At 36.4% G+C, this 16,590-nt stretch overlaps 1 protein-coding gene and 1 long non-coding RNA gene across 9 annotated transcripts in view; one reads left to right on the top strand and one right to left on the bottom strand.

Moving 5' to 3' along the window:
* DNAI3 (dynein axonemal intermediate chain 3) overlaps positions 1 to 16,590 on the bottom strand; it is a 29,264-nt gene that overhangs the window by 10,701 nt on the left and 1,973 nt on the right. For 4 of the 7 annotated variants that reach the window (XM_037404594.1, XM_037404590.1, XM_037404588.1 and 1 more), the window contains exons 2-12: positions 12,521 to 12,652; positions 11,137 to 11,175; positions 7,006 to 7,187; positions 6,388 to 6,492; positions 5,381 to 5,530; positions 3,706 to 3,905; positions 3,311 to 3,427; positions 2,415 to 2,605; positions 1,356 to 1,480; positions 1,167 to 1,256; positions 638 to 727 (exon numbers count right to left, since the gene is read on the bottom strand). In XM_037404594.1, the coding sequence (XP_037260491.1) occupies positions 638 to 727; positions 1,167 to 1,256; positions 1,356 to 1,480; positions 2,415 to 2,605; positions 3,311 to 3,427; positions 3,706 to 3,905; positions 5,381 to 5,530; positions 6,388 to 6,492; positions 7,006 to 7,187; positions 11,137 to 11,175; positions 12,521 to 12,638 (1,407 nt within the window). In that variant the 5' untranslated portion in view covers positions 12,639 to 12,652. The remainder of the gene's footprint in view (positions 1 to 637; positions 728 to 1,166; positions 1,257 to 1,355; positions 1,481 to 2,414; positions 2,606 to 3,310; positions 3,428 to 3,705; positions 3,906 to 5,380; positions 5,531 to 6,387; positions 6,493 to 7,005; positions 7,188 to 11,136; positions 11,176 to 12,520; positions 12,653 to 16,590) is intronic. The other 3 variants (XM_037404589.1, XM_037404592.1, XM_037404593.1) reach the window with 3 other exon arrangements.
* LOC119155673 lies at positions 3,382 to 14,826 on the top strand. 2 transcript variants are annotated; one of them, XR_005106794.1, is made up of 3 exons: positions 3,382 to 3,452; positions 5,521 to 5,583; positions 13,063 to 14,826. It is a non-coding gene; the product is annotated as an uncharacterized LOC119155673 (long non-coding RNA). The 2 variants fall into 2 exon arrangements; XR_005106795.1 differs by lacking the exon at positions 13,063 to 14,826 and adding an exon at positions 11,445 to 12,510.

Below are 16,590 nucleotides of genomic sequence, written 5' to 3'. Positions count from 1 at the left end.
TTATTTTACATGCTGTTAATGCTTCTTCACATATTTCAGATCAGTTTATAGAACTTTCTAGAGGTCTAATACCTTCCCTTTGGATAAATAAAAATAAAAATGGAAAGCATCAAAACAGGCCTTTGGATATGAAGCTCTAAAAAGAATTCCAACATGCCTCCACAGGCATATGCACATCCATTTATGTTACTAGTTCCTCCTCTGCTCTGAAGTGTCTCTTCTACTTATCCGCTTTATAATCTCCTTCCACTGAAATCTTCTTCTCGTCTTCCAAGCTACCTTTTTTCTGTCCATAAAATTCCGGAATAATTTTCAGTATTACACTCACAACAAATGCTATATGTGTTTGATAGGCTTCCTAAGGCAAGAACTGAGTGTATGTTGGTGCCCGTTAAAGAACAGTCTTATTGAAGCCAAAGTCTGCACAAAATGCAGTAAAGCTGTTAAGATGGACTAATCGGGCAGAAATTACGTTGTGATAATGGGTTTATTTCATGAACTCATCAGGTTTCTTATCCTTTCTAGTCTCTCAGTGCAAAGGTTATCTGCTCCTCTGTTTTGAGCCAGGATACCATCACCCCTTTTTCCCCACAGACATACAGATGTACCAGAATATGTTTGGAATGGAAGCATCTACCATATTAACAGCTGTTATCTTGATTCCATCAGCAAAAGTTTTTGCATTTTGCAGCTTTTCTTCACGCTGAGAAATATCCCACAGTACAACCTACAATGAGAAGTGAGTATATTACAAAGTATTTAATCTTTTATATTAATATGCATCTTTTCAAACACAATTCATGGAGGCTTAAGGAAAAATAAGAAATTCACTCTCTGTACTAGACCTAATGAAGTCTTTAAAGTATTGCCTCTTCAGTCTGATGCAATTAGTTGAAAGGCTACATTTGTCTCAACAAAAAAAAAAAAAAGTCTTTACACCTTGACCTATTTATCAGTACTACAAAGAAGCATCGTACAGTAATGGTTCAGCTATGGAATAATGACATGAAACTTCAGTACAGGATCAGAGAATTTCTGAGACTGTGACACCTGTCTTGTGACGCTATGTGTTACTATGGATGTTGAGTACATCTCTTCAACCTTGTTTTTATACTGTAAGAAAATACAGAAACATCAGATTTTATTCTTAAACAGAGAATTAACACCTGTCCGTTGATGCAGCCACCAGCAATAATATTTGGATCACTGGGACTGAACTGAAAGCAGTAAATGTCTTCAGGACACTCCAACATTAACTAAAATGAAAAAGAACAAAATAGTTGAGAAACACATTTGCACTGATTGTTCTCTTGTTGTTTAAACACTCAGTGTATTTAAAATTCCTAATTAAATACCTGAGGGTGGATAGGGTCAAAAGAACTCCAAAAAAGTATTAGTGACTGCTGCAGCAATGATTTGTCAGAAAGGTTAACTTGCTCTTTGTAAGAATGCCGCTTTCTTGCTGACACTGCTATAATCCCTGATTGAGAGAGAAAATGAATTTTCTCAGAAGACACGATTCAAGTTTCAACACACTCAATTATTCTAAGTGACTTATAACTTCTGAATACAGTGAAAAAAAAAACCAAAACAAAAAAAATAATAACAAACAACCAACAACCCCCAAACTCACCCAATCATGTATTTATATTTTTCTTTTTACAGATCAACTTTGAGGAAATTATTTTTGTTACTTAAGTTATTTAACAATGAGTCATAGAACCCAAGCATTAAGATCAAATTCAACTTTTTTGCTACTACTCCTTAATGGTGTAGTACTGCACCTGAAATGATGTGACAGGCACATAGTCCTTGCCACCCATCATGAAATCAAATCTTTTGTAGCTGAATTAATTTTCTACACAGACTGCAGTGATAGCTATTAGTATGCTGTGCAGCTAGGACATTTATATAGGACTTAATTGTGCCGTTAAGCCTGGCTGTGTAGAGCAATAATTCACAGCGGGAAGCAGGAGGAGATGTTCAGTGTGCCTCCTGACACTTCCTGGCACTCAGCAGAGGCATGTCCCGTTGTGGCTGTAACATTCCTCACAAGCATTAGGCATGCTATGAGGACCAGGGAGAAGAACAATGGTATGCAAAGCCACCAGAAGAACCTGGCACAGTTGCAGCCCCACTTAAATGAGCTTCTTAAGGGAGAAATTTCCCTTTTCTCTGATCTCCGCTTATATGTTAGCGTGAGGGACTTCGCATAGCCTGTCTGAACTCTACAAAGAATTTGTCTGTCTCATTTTTCACTTCATCTCAAATCAGTAATTCAGACAGATACACTAAATCAGATTTGATTTGTTTTTAAATTTGAAAGCTGATAATTTTATGAAATATGCATATTTTATAGCTGTCATATTAATACGTGTCATTCAAGTCTCAAATTAGTATTTTAACTGCGTTACCATAAATGGTTGGATGCCAGCAAACGCAGCTAATAGTTCTGTCCTTGAGATAGTGCAGATCTGTAAGTGTTTGGTATGCTTTAAGACAGACATCTGGCTTGCCACCAGAACTGCTTTCATCTTCTGCTAGGGCCTTCCAGTCATCAAAAAAAGCATTCATAATTTCATTTTGCTGCAATGCAATTTCCATTCTGTTTTGTGAAAAGAACAGTTAACACTTTCAGTAATCCAGATGTCACTACTCGGTAGTAGAATCGCAAATATTTCTGTAAAGAGGCAACTTTTGATTTACATAAAATTATGACTACAGTAGTAAAAAAAAGAAAGTGTTAATTCCTCAGTGATGGATCACTGTAAGGAAACCCTCTTCCATTTAAATATAAATAACTAATTGTAACAATAATTTAACTCTAGTTCTGTGTTGATTGAGTACAGTGCAATTGTCCAATTCTTGTGCAAAAGGTGTCACTAAGTGGGACTTGTCTTGTGACTAAGGGCTGTAGGACAGCACCTTTGCTCTTCTGTGTAAGCCTCTGCTTGAGTGAGCAGCGTTTGAAAGATCAGCTTTGCAGCTTGTTCAAAAAGATGTATCACTATCAACTCTAACAGTTCTAACATCTATTTAAACCAACATTCATATTTATATGGCATAGACTTCATGTTAATTTTCACAGAAACAAATTTTAAGTTAATCTTTGTTAATATTAAGCTAATAAGCAAAATTATATATTTTTATATATAAGCATATTATTTGTATAAAAGAAACAATGTATTTATATTTTTTTATATATGTGACCTGTATTTGACCACATAAATGGTCCACTCGGCTAGGAGTTCTCACTTGTATTATATATTATTTCAGGTAGCCTTTAACGTGTATTGCTGCATTAATTTACCTTAAATGTACTGAAGTAAGAAATTCTTTCAGTTTCTCAGATGACAGACTCTCTTCTTTCTCTTTGTTTGACAACTGTCTAGGAAAATACTGCGTGGCTGCATTTTTTGGATTGGTCCTAACCAATTGGAATAAATCTGAATGTAAGTATACAAACAATTTCAAAGACAGAAACCCATGTAATGTGTAAAATTAAAAGATAAGCATATTCAGTTTTTCTAGAAACTCTTTGGAAAAGAGTGAAAGAAGAAAGTTGCAAACAGAGTATCTGATTCTGTTCTCTTGATCAGTTTGTAACTGAGCAATTCCAGAAGAGTTAATTTACATGACTTTAGTTGAGATCAGAAATGGTGCATAGCTTAATAAACAAGCTGATAAATATCTTTTCACACTTACCATTTTGTCTGAGTACTAGCTTCTCTTATTTTTGGAACCATTTGTATGCCCACATCTTTTTCAAGCATTTTAATACTGAAAGTTTTTTCTTGATAGGACATGCATTCAATGTAACTGTCTTTTACATGTGAAGCATTCTTATCAGTAAATGTAATTGGTGCACCAAACTTTCTGCGTACTCGAGAAATCATATACTTAATCTGGAAAAGAGATTATTTCTGTAATTAGCAGAGGAGAGAGGTTTTGGAGAGTTTGTTTTGTAAGATGGCAACATTCATGTAATTGTAGAATTAGTTTTATGGTTTATTTTTGTGCTGAATTTACTTATATTTCTGCATTTTGAAATTCTGAAGTGCTCATATAAACAACCTACATGTGTAATAGAAGACAGATTTGTATTTCTAAAACAAGAAGTTGCCTTTAGGTAACATTTTTGGACTACTGCTAGTAAGATAAGTACATTTTCTAATTCATACAGTATCAAAACTCCACCTTTAATTAAAGGATTGATTTGTATGAGGTCTTATGTAATACTGCATTGGACTTCCAAGACTTAAATGTTCAGCCCTTCCCTCTTAGTGCAATTCTCAATTTTGGGTGAGATATTTCAGCTTCCATTGAAGTGCCTAGGGACAGAAAAGTACCCCAAAGAGGATCCTCAAAAATCTGAGTGAGTTTTCTTATAGCATGAACTGGGAATGAAAAAGGGAAGTGGCTTAACTTCTACCCAAAAAGGGAGGGAGGCACTTGATTTCAGGCAGTAGAGAGGTGTTGCTTTGTCTTGGATTCGTAACCAGGTAGTTTTTCCCAACACCTCCCACAGAACTGGAAAGGAATGTAGGCTGAGAATACTTCTGAGTGGACCTTGCCAGCAAGATAGATTACAGATTACTTGGACTGTGAATGTGGGTTAAATTTAGTGATGGTTAATTACCTTTAGAACAATCAGACATCTTTTTAAGTATAAGAAAGATGTCCAGTTGCTGAGAACTATCAAAACTTAGCCAGTCTTCCCTGAACAGGGATTTCGGTATTGAGTAAAAATCACTGATGGAAAGTTAAATGTTTGGAGATGCCCTACACATCACGTTAGGTGACAGCTGTGAGTGGATCTACGCTTTGGATATATAATTTTCTCAGGATAATCTGTAGGTGTAGTTAATCAAATATGTCCTTCTGTGAAGTCAACTTGTAACCTGTAGTCAATAACATTTAATCCAAGGTAAATAGCCGTTAAAAGTGTTGCGCGCTGCTTAAATGCCATCCATATAATGGAACAGAGTTCACTGGGCTCCATGGAAACAGGACTAGGTCCTTAGAATATCACAGTGACTCAGTTTGTAATCTGGCCAGATAGTAAATTGAGCAAAAAGTGGCAGAGATGCTAATGACCAAAGATTATCAGGACTTCTGAATTTACAGCTTAAAAAGTAAGTATGTCTAATGCAGTCTCACATGCCTTATTTGCACAGTTTAAGGAGAGCAGAGTCTTAAAAAAAAAAGTTTCTGCCAGCACTTTCAGTTTTTGTTAGAAGTTGATTTGTTTTCTTGAAAGACCTCAAACAAAACTAGAATTACAACTTTCAGTTTCCTGACTTATTTTTTTTTTAAGGAACTTAAAATAAATTTGTTTTTTTGATATTAATTTTATTGACTAACATTTGTTGAGTCTGACCTTTTTAACACTCTCTTTAACAGATTCCTCTTCAACTTCCTTTTCGCTGCCAAGAGAAACCCAAGGTTTGTGGATACAAGGCTTATAAGGATGGATTTCCAGAGTTTCCTCTCTGATTTCTTCTTCTTTTTCTTCTGCAGTTTCTGGAGGCTATGATATCAGACAGTGAGACATAGTACTTTTCAAAAATTTGTTGCTGAAATGTAAGTATAAACTAGAAACCCAGTTTTCAGTCTTTATTTACATGTTCTTTACTTCTGTCTCAATGCAGTAAGCCTGACTACACTGTGCCCCTGGGGAGGCTTGGGTTAGGTCCCATTTTATTCATTCGTGCATTAGAATTTTCCAATAAACATGACATATTTAATATTTAACTGCTAAAGAGAGACTGTTGTCTTGAAAGCATATAACTATTCTATAAAAAGAATTTATAGTGATTATCTACATTAGGCCCTCCTGCCTGGAGCTGCAATTTGCTTTTCTACTGTTACTTCTACTGATGCTGGGTGGCAAACTCATGTTGAAAAAATATATAATCTACCCGTAAGCCTTCTCCTATGATGCAGTGCACGAGGGGAAATCTTCTATGTATCTAGAGTTATTTAGAACTCAAGAACATTTTGAAGTATAATTTGAAAAGCATATACATACATTTTGTGAGAAATAAGTATAATATTTCTTTGAAGACGCCCAATATATTATCTTTTATATTTATGTCTTGCTTAGAGACCTGGGTCTTGGCAGAGAAAATTAATACTTATGAGGGTTAAACTGGCACTCTGAAGTAAAATACAGAAATTCAATTCAGTCTTTCTCAGTATAAAAGATATTTTTACAGTGATACAGGTATTTTTGCATGATCAGATTAACCTTTAGAGAAACATTCTGGCATGCCAAGCACATCAGATGCTTACGAATACAATACCATTCCTGGGGTATATGTTTGCGACAAGATTCTGAAATATCCATAGATAGAACAATGCTGTGGGACACTTGGATTTTCTTACCTTCACAAAGTTTTCCTTGGCTTCCTCAGAAGCAACAAAGTAAAAGTTCTGCCCATACTGGAACTTTGCATCAAAAACTACCAAAAGTTCTTCCCCTGGATATTCCTATTTTAATTAAAACAATTAGTGGAAAACTGAAAACAAATAACATAAAAAACAGACATGAGCCTGTGACTGGCAGAGCCAGTACTAGTGTAAATTCACTATCTTTGATTAATCTTGTGGTTTTAACAGAGATTTTCATGTACTAATTGAAAAGAACAGGTGGATTTTATTTTGTAATAAAAATTTCTGGTCCAAACAAAATTTCTTCATACAGAGAATCAAACAGAAAAGAAACTGTTTTAATAATTCTCAATAAATGGGCTATGAAATAGGAGAAGCCAAAATATGTGAAGTTCTGCCAGTTCACAGAATCAAAACTAGTAATATTTACATTACTTTTAGCATACTTCCAATCTACAGTTAGTTTAAAAAAAAAAAAGTGCCTGGAGAGCCTTTGGATATTACAGCATTAGTGTATTTACACAGAGTCAAACAGGGACAGACCTTATCATCAAAAGAATATACACTTAGAGAGCATGAAGTCTTAAAGTGAGAATGAAATAAGCTACGTACTAGGACAACTTTTTTGACGGGGTGGAAATCAGAAATTGTAGCTCTTGTTTTCAGGTCCTGAATGATGTCCTCTTTTTTAATAAATTTGAAACAATTTTCTTCTGTGACATCTTCATCAACTCGGCAATTAAAAATTTCTTGGGTCTTTGCAGTGAAAAATAAAGGAAAGATTTCTGGGTGGCCTATGAGAGAAAGTAAAATTGCTTGATAAACAAATTCAGCGTTGTTTAAACATAAACATATACCTCAATAACTCTGGGTCTTTACTGTTTCCTAGCAGCATGCTTTTGAATCTCTCAGCTTAGTTTTTGGTATTTTTGAAGGCATGGAATACAAATTATATTACATTTTGTTAATCTTGGAAAATACCCAACACTTCCTACTTAATGAATATGCTACTCTTAGTATGAGGGGGTTTTTTTCCTCTCAATCAACAGGTGATTAAGAGCTTTAGTGAAGAGTTATAAATGGACTCTTTTAAATACATTAAGGACACAATTGCATGCCTCATATAAAAGCCTTGAATAAATATACTCTAGTCCTTTCCTGTAGAGTGGTGCCATTTTAAGCCAATGTTTAATCTAGATGAAGCTTCAACACCCTCACAAGTAAGGACGCTTTTGTGATTTTGGACTTTCATCTTCCTCTCATTGAGTTCAGAGTGCAAGATCATTAAGATTTGAGCCAGATGTTTCTTTTCAGCTTTGCTGGAGAATATATAGCTGTTGTTTTCTACACATGTGATCATTCATATTAATTCAGAACAAGCTATTCCTTATCCTGGCTCCGGCACTCTTATCTTCATTGGCTTTAGTGAGGCTGGGTGCTGTCAGGTGCCCCATCAACTGTGCTTTGCAAACACTCAATCTGAAGGTAATAGCCAGTGCTTCTTGTTAAGTGTGTGTCAGCTGTATGTAGGAACACTGGTCCTTCCCATATTACACGTTCTGCCTTCCAGCTTACATAACAGCTGTAAGTGATGAAGAGCACTATAGGCCCAGCTAGCTGAACCCTGCTGCCCAAGGGACTTTTCCTCCTTTGCAGTCCTGCCATGCTAGCAGCCTCTGTCTCGGCCTTTGTGAAGAATGCTCTTACCATGGCAGCTACTATACTTGGTCTGAGAAGGCTGGCAGATGGTCACTTTGAATGTTCATCTTTTTGATAAACTGGAAAGCGTATAAGATTTAGGGACATGTATACATGGGATTTTTATGTACTGCAGTGGGCTGGCTTTTGTGATAATAGCTGATACTTTGTCACCTTTGTCTCATTTTGAGTTATTTAATATTTTATCTTAATTCCCGGCACCTGTGGTATCTTTCTTTGTGTATGCCTTAAACTGAAGTGGATACTTCTAAAGTGATGATACTGACCAGCTGGCTCAGCATGTTTTGAGAAGCCATCTTTAACCTAAGCCAACAAGGCCTGACAAAATGATAAATCCTCCTTAATCTCTATCATTTGGGAAGCTAAATCTCTGCATAAGCCTATCACATAATACATAATGTTTGATGAAGCTGACATTTATCCTTTAAAATCTTTCAGTGCTGCTCCTCCACTGCATCTGCTCTGTTGTAGTCATCCACTAAAATTAATGACATGCATGATGCTTCTGCTACACCCTGCACTACACCAAGTGTCATTTACTCAGCATTCACTAGTCATTTTGTAGCGCGCACAATCCATTTGTAGCATGCACAGTCTATTAGTTCACTTTCTTCACAAGTTCTAGCCAATACTGCATGACTTTACTTCTTGATATCTCAGGGATTTCCAGGATTGCTCTGTGGACGCTTCCAAAAAACACAGAATCATAGGTATGTTGATTGGGAAAGAACTCTACAAGTCAGCCAGTCCAAACTCCCTGTTGGTAACAGCAGACCAACATTTAATCCTTTTAAGGAACCGCAGAAGTTGATCTGCAGGACCCCCAGGTCACCCTGGCCAAGGGCATGAGGCCCCATTAGGGTGTCGTTAGGAAGCAGACTCAAACCCTAGTACAAACTGCAACACTACAGACACACTTCACATTTCAATATAATGGAGCAAAAAAAATTAGACCTCTTTTTTGCAAATGAAATTTCATAGGATAGAAAGAGGATAGAAACCTAGAGCTGTGCACCAGAAGAGAATGCAACTTCCACCCTCTGCCATACACAGCTGGCTCACAAGAGAGAATGGACAGGAGAGCAAAAGAACAAGAAATTTGTATGTATCACAGTTCTCCGAGTTGGTTATGTGGCTAGCGCAATTAGGAGTGCTAGAACCCATAGAAAATCTATACTTTGCTGATTCTTCTGTGAATTTTTTTTGGATCATTACCATGGCTTAAATAAATAGAATTCAACCCATCAGAATTAGATTTTTTTCTTTTATACATCAAAAATCCTAACCAGGAGTAACTGTTGTTTATTCAGTAAGTTTGTAGGATGTTATTTTTTAAAATGCTGAATTGTGCCTACAGTCTTGTTCACAAATGCTAACGCTAAAAAAATCCTTTCAAAGAGATGTAGGTTTCAATGTCAAATGAAACAATGCAAGCATGCATTAAAGTTAAGCAAAAATACCATCAACATTACTATGAGAGAGAGCAGAGTAGGCCAGATAGTCTAAGTGCATTTTCTTCAATGCTCTATTGCTGTAAGTCCTAGTTAAAACCAAAATAATGTTCAGAATTAAAATATGTACATCTTCTAGTCTAATGGACTAAAATTATATATTCTAGAATACTACATTATAACGTTCTCTACTATAGAATCTATAATATAACACAAGAAGCTGATACTGGATTTCTAACTATTATGAACATTTTTATTGAATGCTGTTTTCCAGTAAAAAGTACGTAGCATCTAATCAGAGGCTTCACATTGTTTTTTCTAATAGCAATTTTTACTCATATGATCTGCAACAGTCAACAGCTCTTAGTGCTATGGTCCTTCACAAAGGACCAAGAAGCCCTTAGAGAAGTAAAGACACTTGCAGTTCTTAGGCTGAGGAGGTACCATGTATACAGTTTAAATCTGTGCAGTGTGTGCATATAGTAGCATTATTTTCCTGCTTTTAGCAAGAGGTTTCTAGCAAGTTTAGATATTATGACTCTAACCTTATTTGCCACTAGGTGGAGGTAAAATTCTGACAAAACTGTATCTCCAGCACCACCGAAATAAATCTTTTTTTTAAAGTAGTACTTTCACCATCTGAGGGATCATTTATTGTCCGTTTTCATTAATTGCAGTTTAGCCATTTCAGTGATGCTAATCGGAGTGCAATTTTCACTTCCACCTGTGTGCTAATAGGATTATGTAGGAAGACAAGTGATTTATAATTTCTTTAAAAAGGTTACCACATTATTTTAGCTTTTAGCAATAAAAGCTGTACTGTTAAAAGTCAGTTAAGAAGATAACCCTTTGGGCTGTTCCTGTAAACCATTATTACTTTTACATTGACATCAACATTAATGTAAGTTATACCCGAGGAAGAACAGCGCAAATCGGAAGAAAAATCCAACCAGAAATGTTAAAAAAATTTAAAAATTAGGTGGTGTTTAAGAAAAAAGAATACTTTAATTCAAATAATTTCATATTTTAGCTCTTAACTATGGCCACACTTAAAACTTGCACATAAGCCAGAAGAAATGCTTGATATCTTGTGACTTTTAAATGGCAGATCTTTTCCCCTACAAAGCAAAAGGTGTTAATGTATATTGATATCTATGATTAAAAATCATCTTACCAAATTTATTAATGATTTAACAAAGATCAAAGCTTTAAAAATTATAATATTTCAAGTGTTTCTTTCAATTGCTTAACTACTACTAAATGTAAACATTTTGCATCCTATAATTCTGTTGTGATGGTTTTTACTTCCCCTGATCTCAGCTCCTCTCGACCCAAGATAAAAACATCTTCTACAAACCCCTACCTGTTCCAGCATTCCTTGTCGCACTGCCCTCTACTTGGAGAGTGGTATGGAATCACTACTGTAATAGCTGCATTTCTTCATAGTTTCTTTTTTTGTCATTCATAAAAAAATCTTTCTTTTTCTTTCCCTGGCATCAGTAACATTGAAGCTTCAAAATGCTTGAAGTATTCCAAAGCTATTACTTTAAAGCCCAGTCAACACAGCACTTACCTATACCAGCCATTGAAAGATCAACTTCATCTTTTTTACCTGGAATATAACAACATTCTGTTATCCGGCATTTTTCTTCCTAACAAAGTAACTCTAAATATACAGTCCTTTCCTTGTTGGGGCAATATTTAAAATGTCTCTCTATATTTAAAACTAAACTGTGACAAGGAAACAAAAATTAATTTCTATTCACTTTGCATTTAGTATAAGAAATGTGCAAAGCCTTTTAAAATAGGCCTTTATTTTAAGGAGATGTTAGCATATTTTGAAACTATGGAGATTTTAAAACTAATTTTTATTTTGAGCAGGTGGTCTGCATAAGAGAGAAGCCATAAGAAATCTGTCCTCTTGTGGCACACACCGCAGTTTCCATGGCTGAAAACTGCGACTGCTACCTGATAGCACCTGCCTGGGGCAGTTAACCTTTGCAAGTCATGGGAAGAGGAGAGAAACGGGCAAGGCTCACAAACACCAGCCAGGAGCAGAACTGGCAGGTGTGCAGGTAGGAGCAGATGTTAGTGCCCTCTGACAGTGGTGAGGTGGGCAGGCTTGCTCTGGGTGGCAGGGTGTTGCAGGAGCTGGGCTTTCTTCAGCTCCTGAGAGAGGATCTGCAAACCTCGCAGCAAGGTAGGACAGGAAGAGATTAGCACTGATGTGCAGGATATTCTCTGCAGCACCACAGCTGTTAATCAACTGGAGGGAAAAGGTGTTTAAAAGGTGAAAGCAACTTCAGGAAGATGGCTGTCATGACAGAAAAATAATCCATGAAACAAAACCCAAGGAAGAGTACATGCCCACCCTTTCTGAGAACGTGCATGAATCACTGGAAACAAATATTTGTATATAGCAGACTCTTTAGCCTTGCACTTCATTAACTATACACTTATTAAATGACACAAGTGAGGCAGTATGTCAGCACATCTCAGAAGAAACACAATACAATGCACTTCAAAATTACGTTGTGAGACTTTGGTATATTTTCAGGCTCTATTATCGTACCTTTACAGTGTGATCCTGAGCATCTGAACTCCTGCTTCTGGGGACACCTCTCTCTGCCTGATGCTCTCTCTGGGCTGTTAACTTTTGTGAATCTCCCCACTTTATATGAAGCCTCCCAATTTCCCATTCAATACTGTTATTATGACACCACAAACTATTACATCTAAACTACCAAGACAGAGTGTAAATATTGCAATGTAGCTTTCTTGTGTTCCATATATTAGTTAAAACCCCATAATCAGTAATTGTAGATCTCTCATTGATATACAATAGCGTATTCTTATTTCTCTCGCATTTACCTAAATACATGGGCCCAAAATAATTAAGGTAGCTGTCATGTGAGACCAGGTTACTGCCTGTTTCATTGCTGCTGTACCTTACGTACCAAGCTGTGTTCGTTTTCCTTTTGAGGATTCCTTAGCTTTGTTTTCACCTTTCTGTTTCTTTGCCGAGGTTTTTGGACCTTTTGAGGAGGTCTCACTGGATATGAGATTTTCTGACATTTTTTCAGATTTCTCTAGATAAAGATACATATCATCAATAAACTTCAAACAGGCAACAGAATGCACCATCTACGAGTAAAAAATTGGTCCATGACTTTATGTAGTTTACCATTATAGTAATATTTTCATACACTGCCAAAGGTATGTTCCATAATCTTAAATCATAAACTGTATTTTGATATGCTATGTGGAAATATGATGGAAATACTTCTGTCCAGGGGTGATTAAGTATGGAAATCGATGATGCAAAACAGTGAAGGGTTAAATGAGAATAGGTGTTTCCCTTACAGAAAACTAAGGACCTGAGCTACAGTGGGAAGAGTGCAGGTGGAAATTCTCCAGTTATAAATGTTTGTCCTAACGTCCTTAAGTGTACACCATAGTCTCAACTGTACAAAGCATTTCTGTGCTTTTCTATTTCCAGTTCACTTTTCAGTGTAGCTCTGTGGAGGACAAATTTAGGAAGTTGTATGCATAATTATGTGTAGCAACCACACACCGAAGACAATACAGTATAGAAGGCTACTCTTGTTTCATCGACTCTCCTTCTTCCCAGTACCTGGAATAAGGATAAAGGATGAGAACAGCAGCATAGAAAAGGCTCGGTTCCACTGGGAAGAAGGAAATGCCGTGCAGCCTGCCCACCGTACAGGCAGGACAGCGCGCTGCCACAAGATGCGCTGCCAGCACCATCGTGTGGAAGGTGCCGATAGAACAACTGCATGGGGATGGTCCAAATTCTGTTCGCGGTATTAAAAAGGGTTTGATGTTATTATTCAACAGCTAGAGGCATTCCATTGGGATAAGGACAGTGGGACTCTCCATTTGTTTACATCGCCCCTCTCCCATGTTCCCACTTTTTTTTTTAAGACTTTAAACTGACTGGGAGAGGAACCATTTTTTTAAAATGTCTACAAAGCACCTACAGTATTTGGATGCTATTATAATTTTAACACTAATAAAAGCGAAGCAGGTTACAGGACAGAAAAAGACAGCACCTTCGGGAACTGTGTCATGACAACTATTTCTGATGAACTCTTACAGGAGCTACAGCCTGCCTGCCCACACACGTGAACAGCACATTTACTGTCAAGATGCTTAAGGTGAAAAGGTGAGTTTATAAAATAAATGTTCAATCTTGACACTTTCCTGATGAAAGGCCTAAAATAACATGAGTGTTAAAGCAAACACACCATGACCTGTGCGTCTGCAATTTCAGTGGTCACCCTGACTTTGGGATGGTCTTTCATTCCCAGATTGAGAAACAGTGTTTTTCTGTTTCGAAACACAGTTCTCAAATACTCCAGAAGCAAGCAATGCAATTTTAACTTCTGATCTGAATTTTAGTTTGCAGATGGCAACTGATGGCAAGATATAGGTCATGGATGTATGCCTGGTGGTATAGCCTGGGTTTGGGATCTATGCTAACTTCCCATGAATTCAGGGTAAATTTTGCTGTTGACTTTAATGGGAGCAGCGTCTGACACTTACTACAATTAAGTGTTTTCCTTTTTCACTCTAAGCAAGACAGAAAAATATACTCTATAAATCCTCAGGCTCTTTTCTCTATCATATTGAATCTTGCAGATCACAGGTGACAAGCTGCATCCATGGGATGTTTGTGCATTTCTCTGTTGTTTCATCATTATGGCAAATACAGCCCCCTTCATTAATCCATCTGAAGAACTGTAGCAATTTAATCTGCTTTTTCCAAAAAGCAATGATAATAACAATGCAAAACAGACTAATGTTTCAGAATTCTGAAACTTTTGCCTTGCAAGGGATAATGTTTTTGGAAGATTAACACACACACACACACACCAAGTCACGTATAATGAATACAAGGAGAAAGTTAGGAGTTTTTTCTGTCCTCATTCTCAGTCGTTTTGTCAAATACAGGACTACAAACATTGACAGTATATTTATGTCTAACATTCGGTATATTTTCCCAGTTACAGTCTTTCAAAGGAGCGTCTACATTGAACAATATACTTAGTTTATAGTTCTGAAACACTGAGGGCTACCTAAGTTTGAGTGCATGTCAATTCAGATGGTTAAGAGATGAATTTTCCCTTATTAAAAAAAAACAACCTAAAGCTATTTCTTATCCATCTCCTTGTATATTTTACATTAAAAAAAATGTGTGACCCGTTTTTATAAATGGGTTCTGTGACTACTCTAATTTGAAACCAACCTTGATGCCTCTGGATAGAAGAAATAGCCCTCTAGGACAGGAGGAGAGGCCAGCCGTTTTAGAAATTAGTTGAAGGACAACATGAACCATCCCAGATATATATTACAGTCACGTTGTCTTACTTCATCATTTCCTAATTATACACTGAAACAAAGCCAATTTGGAAATTTTGAGTTCTTTCTTCTGAGTAACCTAAACCCTAAGTCACATGAATAGAGGAAACACTGAGAGGGCTGAGATAAGTCACATGCCTATGTTTAGTACAGTAACTTGCAAGTAAAAACATCCCTTTTCCTTCAACTGACTTGAAGCATATTATACTTACAAAACCAGTTAAAGCTTCTGCAAATTGTCTCCCAGTAATGCAGTTTCTCCTCCTTTACTGAAAAAATCAGGTGCAGAGGTACACGCAGCACTATACAGATATAAGGGCAGTGCTGGCAAAGGGGGCATCGGTGACTTGAGTGTGTATGTACATGCGTATGTTAATACAAAAAGTATCCCCATTTAAGGGTTGCAAATGAATACAGAAATCAATAGGACTGTTCATGGTTCCATCTGTGATGCACAGAACCTCACCAGCTGGAAAGCAGATAGAAAAGTACAAAGTAATTATCTCCTTTCACAATACCCCTAATACCGTATCGCCTCTGCCCATTTGTCGTCCTGTGGACATATGATTGTCAGTTGTTAGGAAACATGTAAGGCCTCCAAAGAAAGCAAAGGCAGAACTTCTAAAAACTTATCTGGAAACATAATCAAACCCATAGCCATTTACAAATGATGTATGCAAAGCTGGTTTTTTACACAAGATTATGCTACTAACCCCCAAGCTCACCCTGCAGGAAACCAATGCATCAAGAACTTTAAAACAGGTACTGAAGAGCCATCTTTTGCACCGCCCTCTTCCAAAAATTAAATAAAGGAACAAAAATCCTAATGGTTCTTAATGTGTAAGATAAAAGCTAGTATTTTCAGAAGTTACCTTTTCAGGGATTTGGTTTTTTTCACTACGTAAGTTTTTACACAAAGTACCAAATCCTACCAAGAAAACCATGAAAAAATTGGGGTCTGTATTAGAGGACTGTCTGAAAATATGACAAAAAAGACAACTTCTTTAATCCGTGGTTGGTTCCTGTCCTTGGGGATATTTCTATATTGCTTATTTAGAGGGGACTCTAATATATATATATATTTGTCCAGAAACATGCAAACGTATTATGCCTTTCCATTAATGCCTATATAAATTCATGATTCTATGATTGAGCAGAGTTTGAAAACAACATTTAAATTAACCTAAATTGTATAATATAAGAGTGCAAAGCCTACAAAAAAGAATAGCTCTGGAAAAGCATCATAAGTATTGTTGTATATTTTATTTTTAAAAGTAGGTAATATTAAAACTGCATTAAATATGTTCAGTCTATTTTTTCAGCAATTTTTCAGAGGAATACAGTGTTACATTATTTAGTTGGTAAAGCCCAAGTAAATATTGACAACTTTGTTCAACATTTTGTAGCCTAGTTTATTTATAGATGGCTGTAATATTTTGAACATTAGGCTCAAGAGAAAAAATATCAGAGTGTTCTCCTAATCATTTAATGTACTGAAACATTTACAATTAGAAAACAAATCTGTGAGGTTGCTAGGTACTGCAAAAGTGGAAAGTTAATTAGCTATGAGTACTACAAAAGATGCTGTCTGGTTTGAGGACACAGAATGATTCATTAGTTGCCTAATTGAATGATTTAAGGTCAA

Source organism: Falco rusticolus, chromosome 11 (genome assembly GCF_015220075.1).
Source record: "Falco rusticolus isolate bFalRus1 chromosome 11, bFalRus1.pri, whole genome shotgun sequence".
NCBI lineage: Eukaryota > Metazoa > Chordata > Aves > Falconiformes > Falconidae > Falco > Falco rusticolus.
Note: the sequence above shows the minus strand (reverse complement) of the source record. Positions and strands in the feature narration are given on the sequence as shown.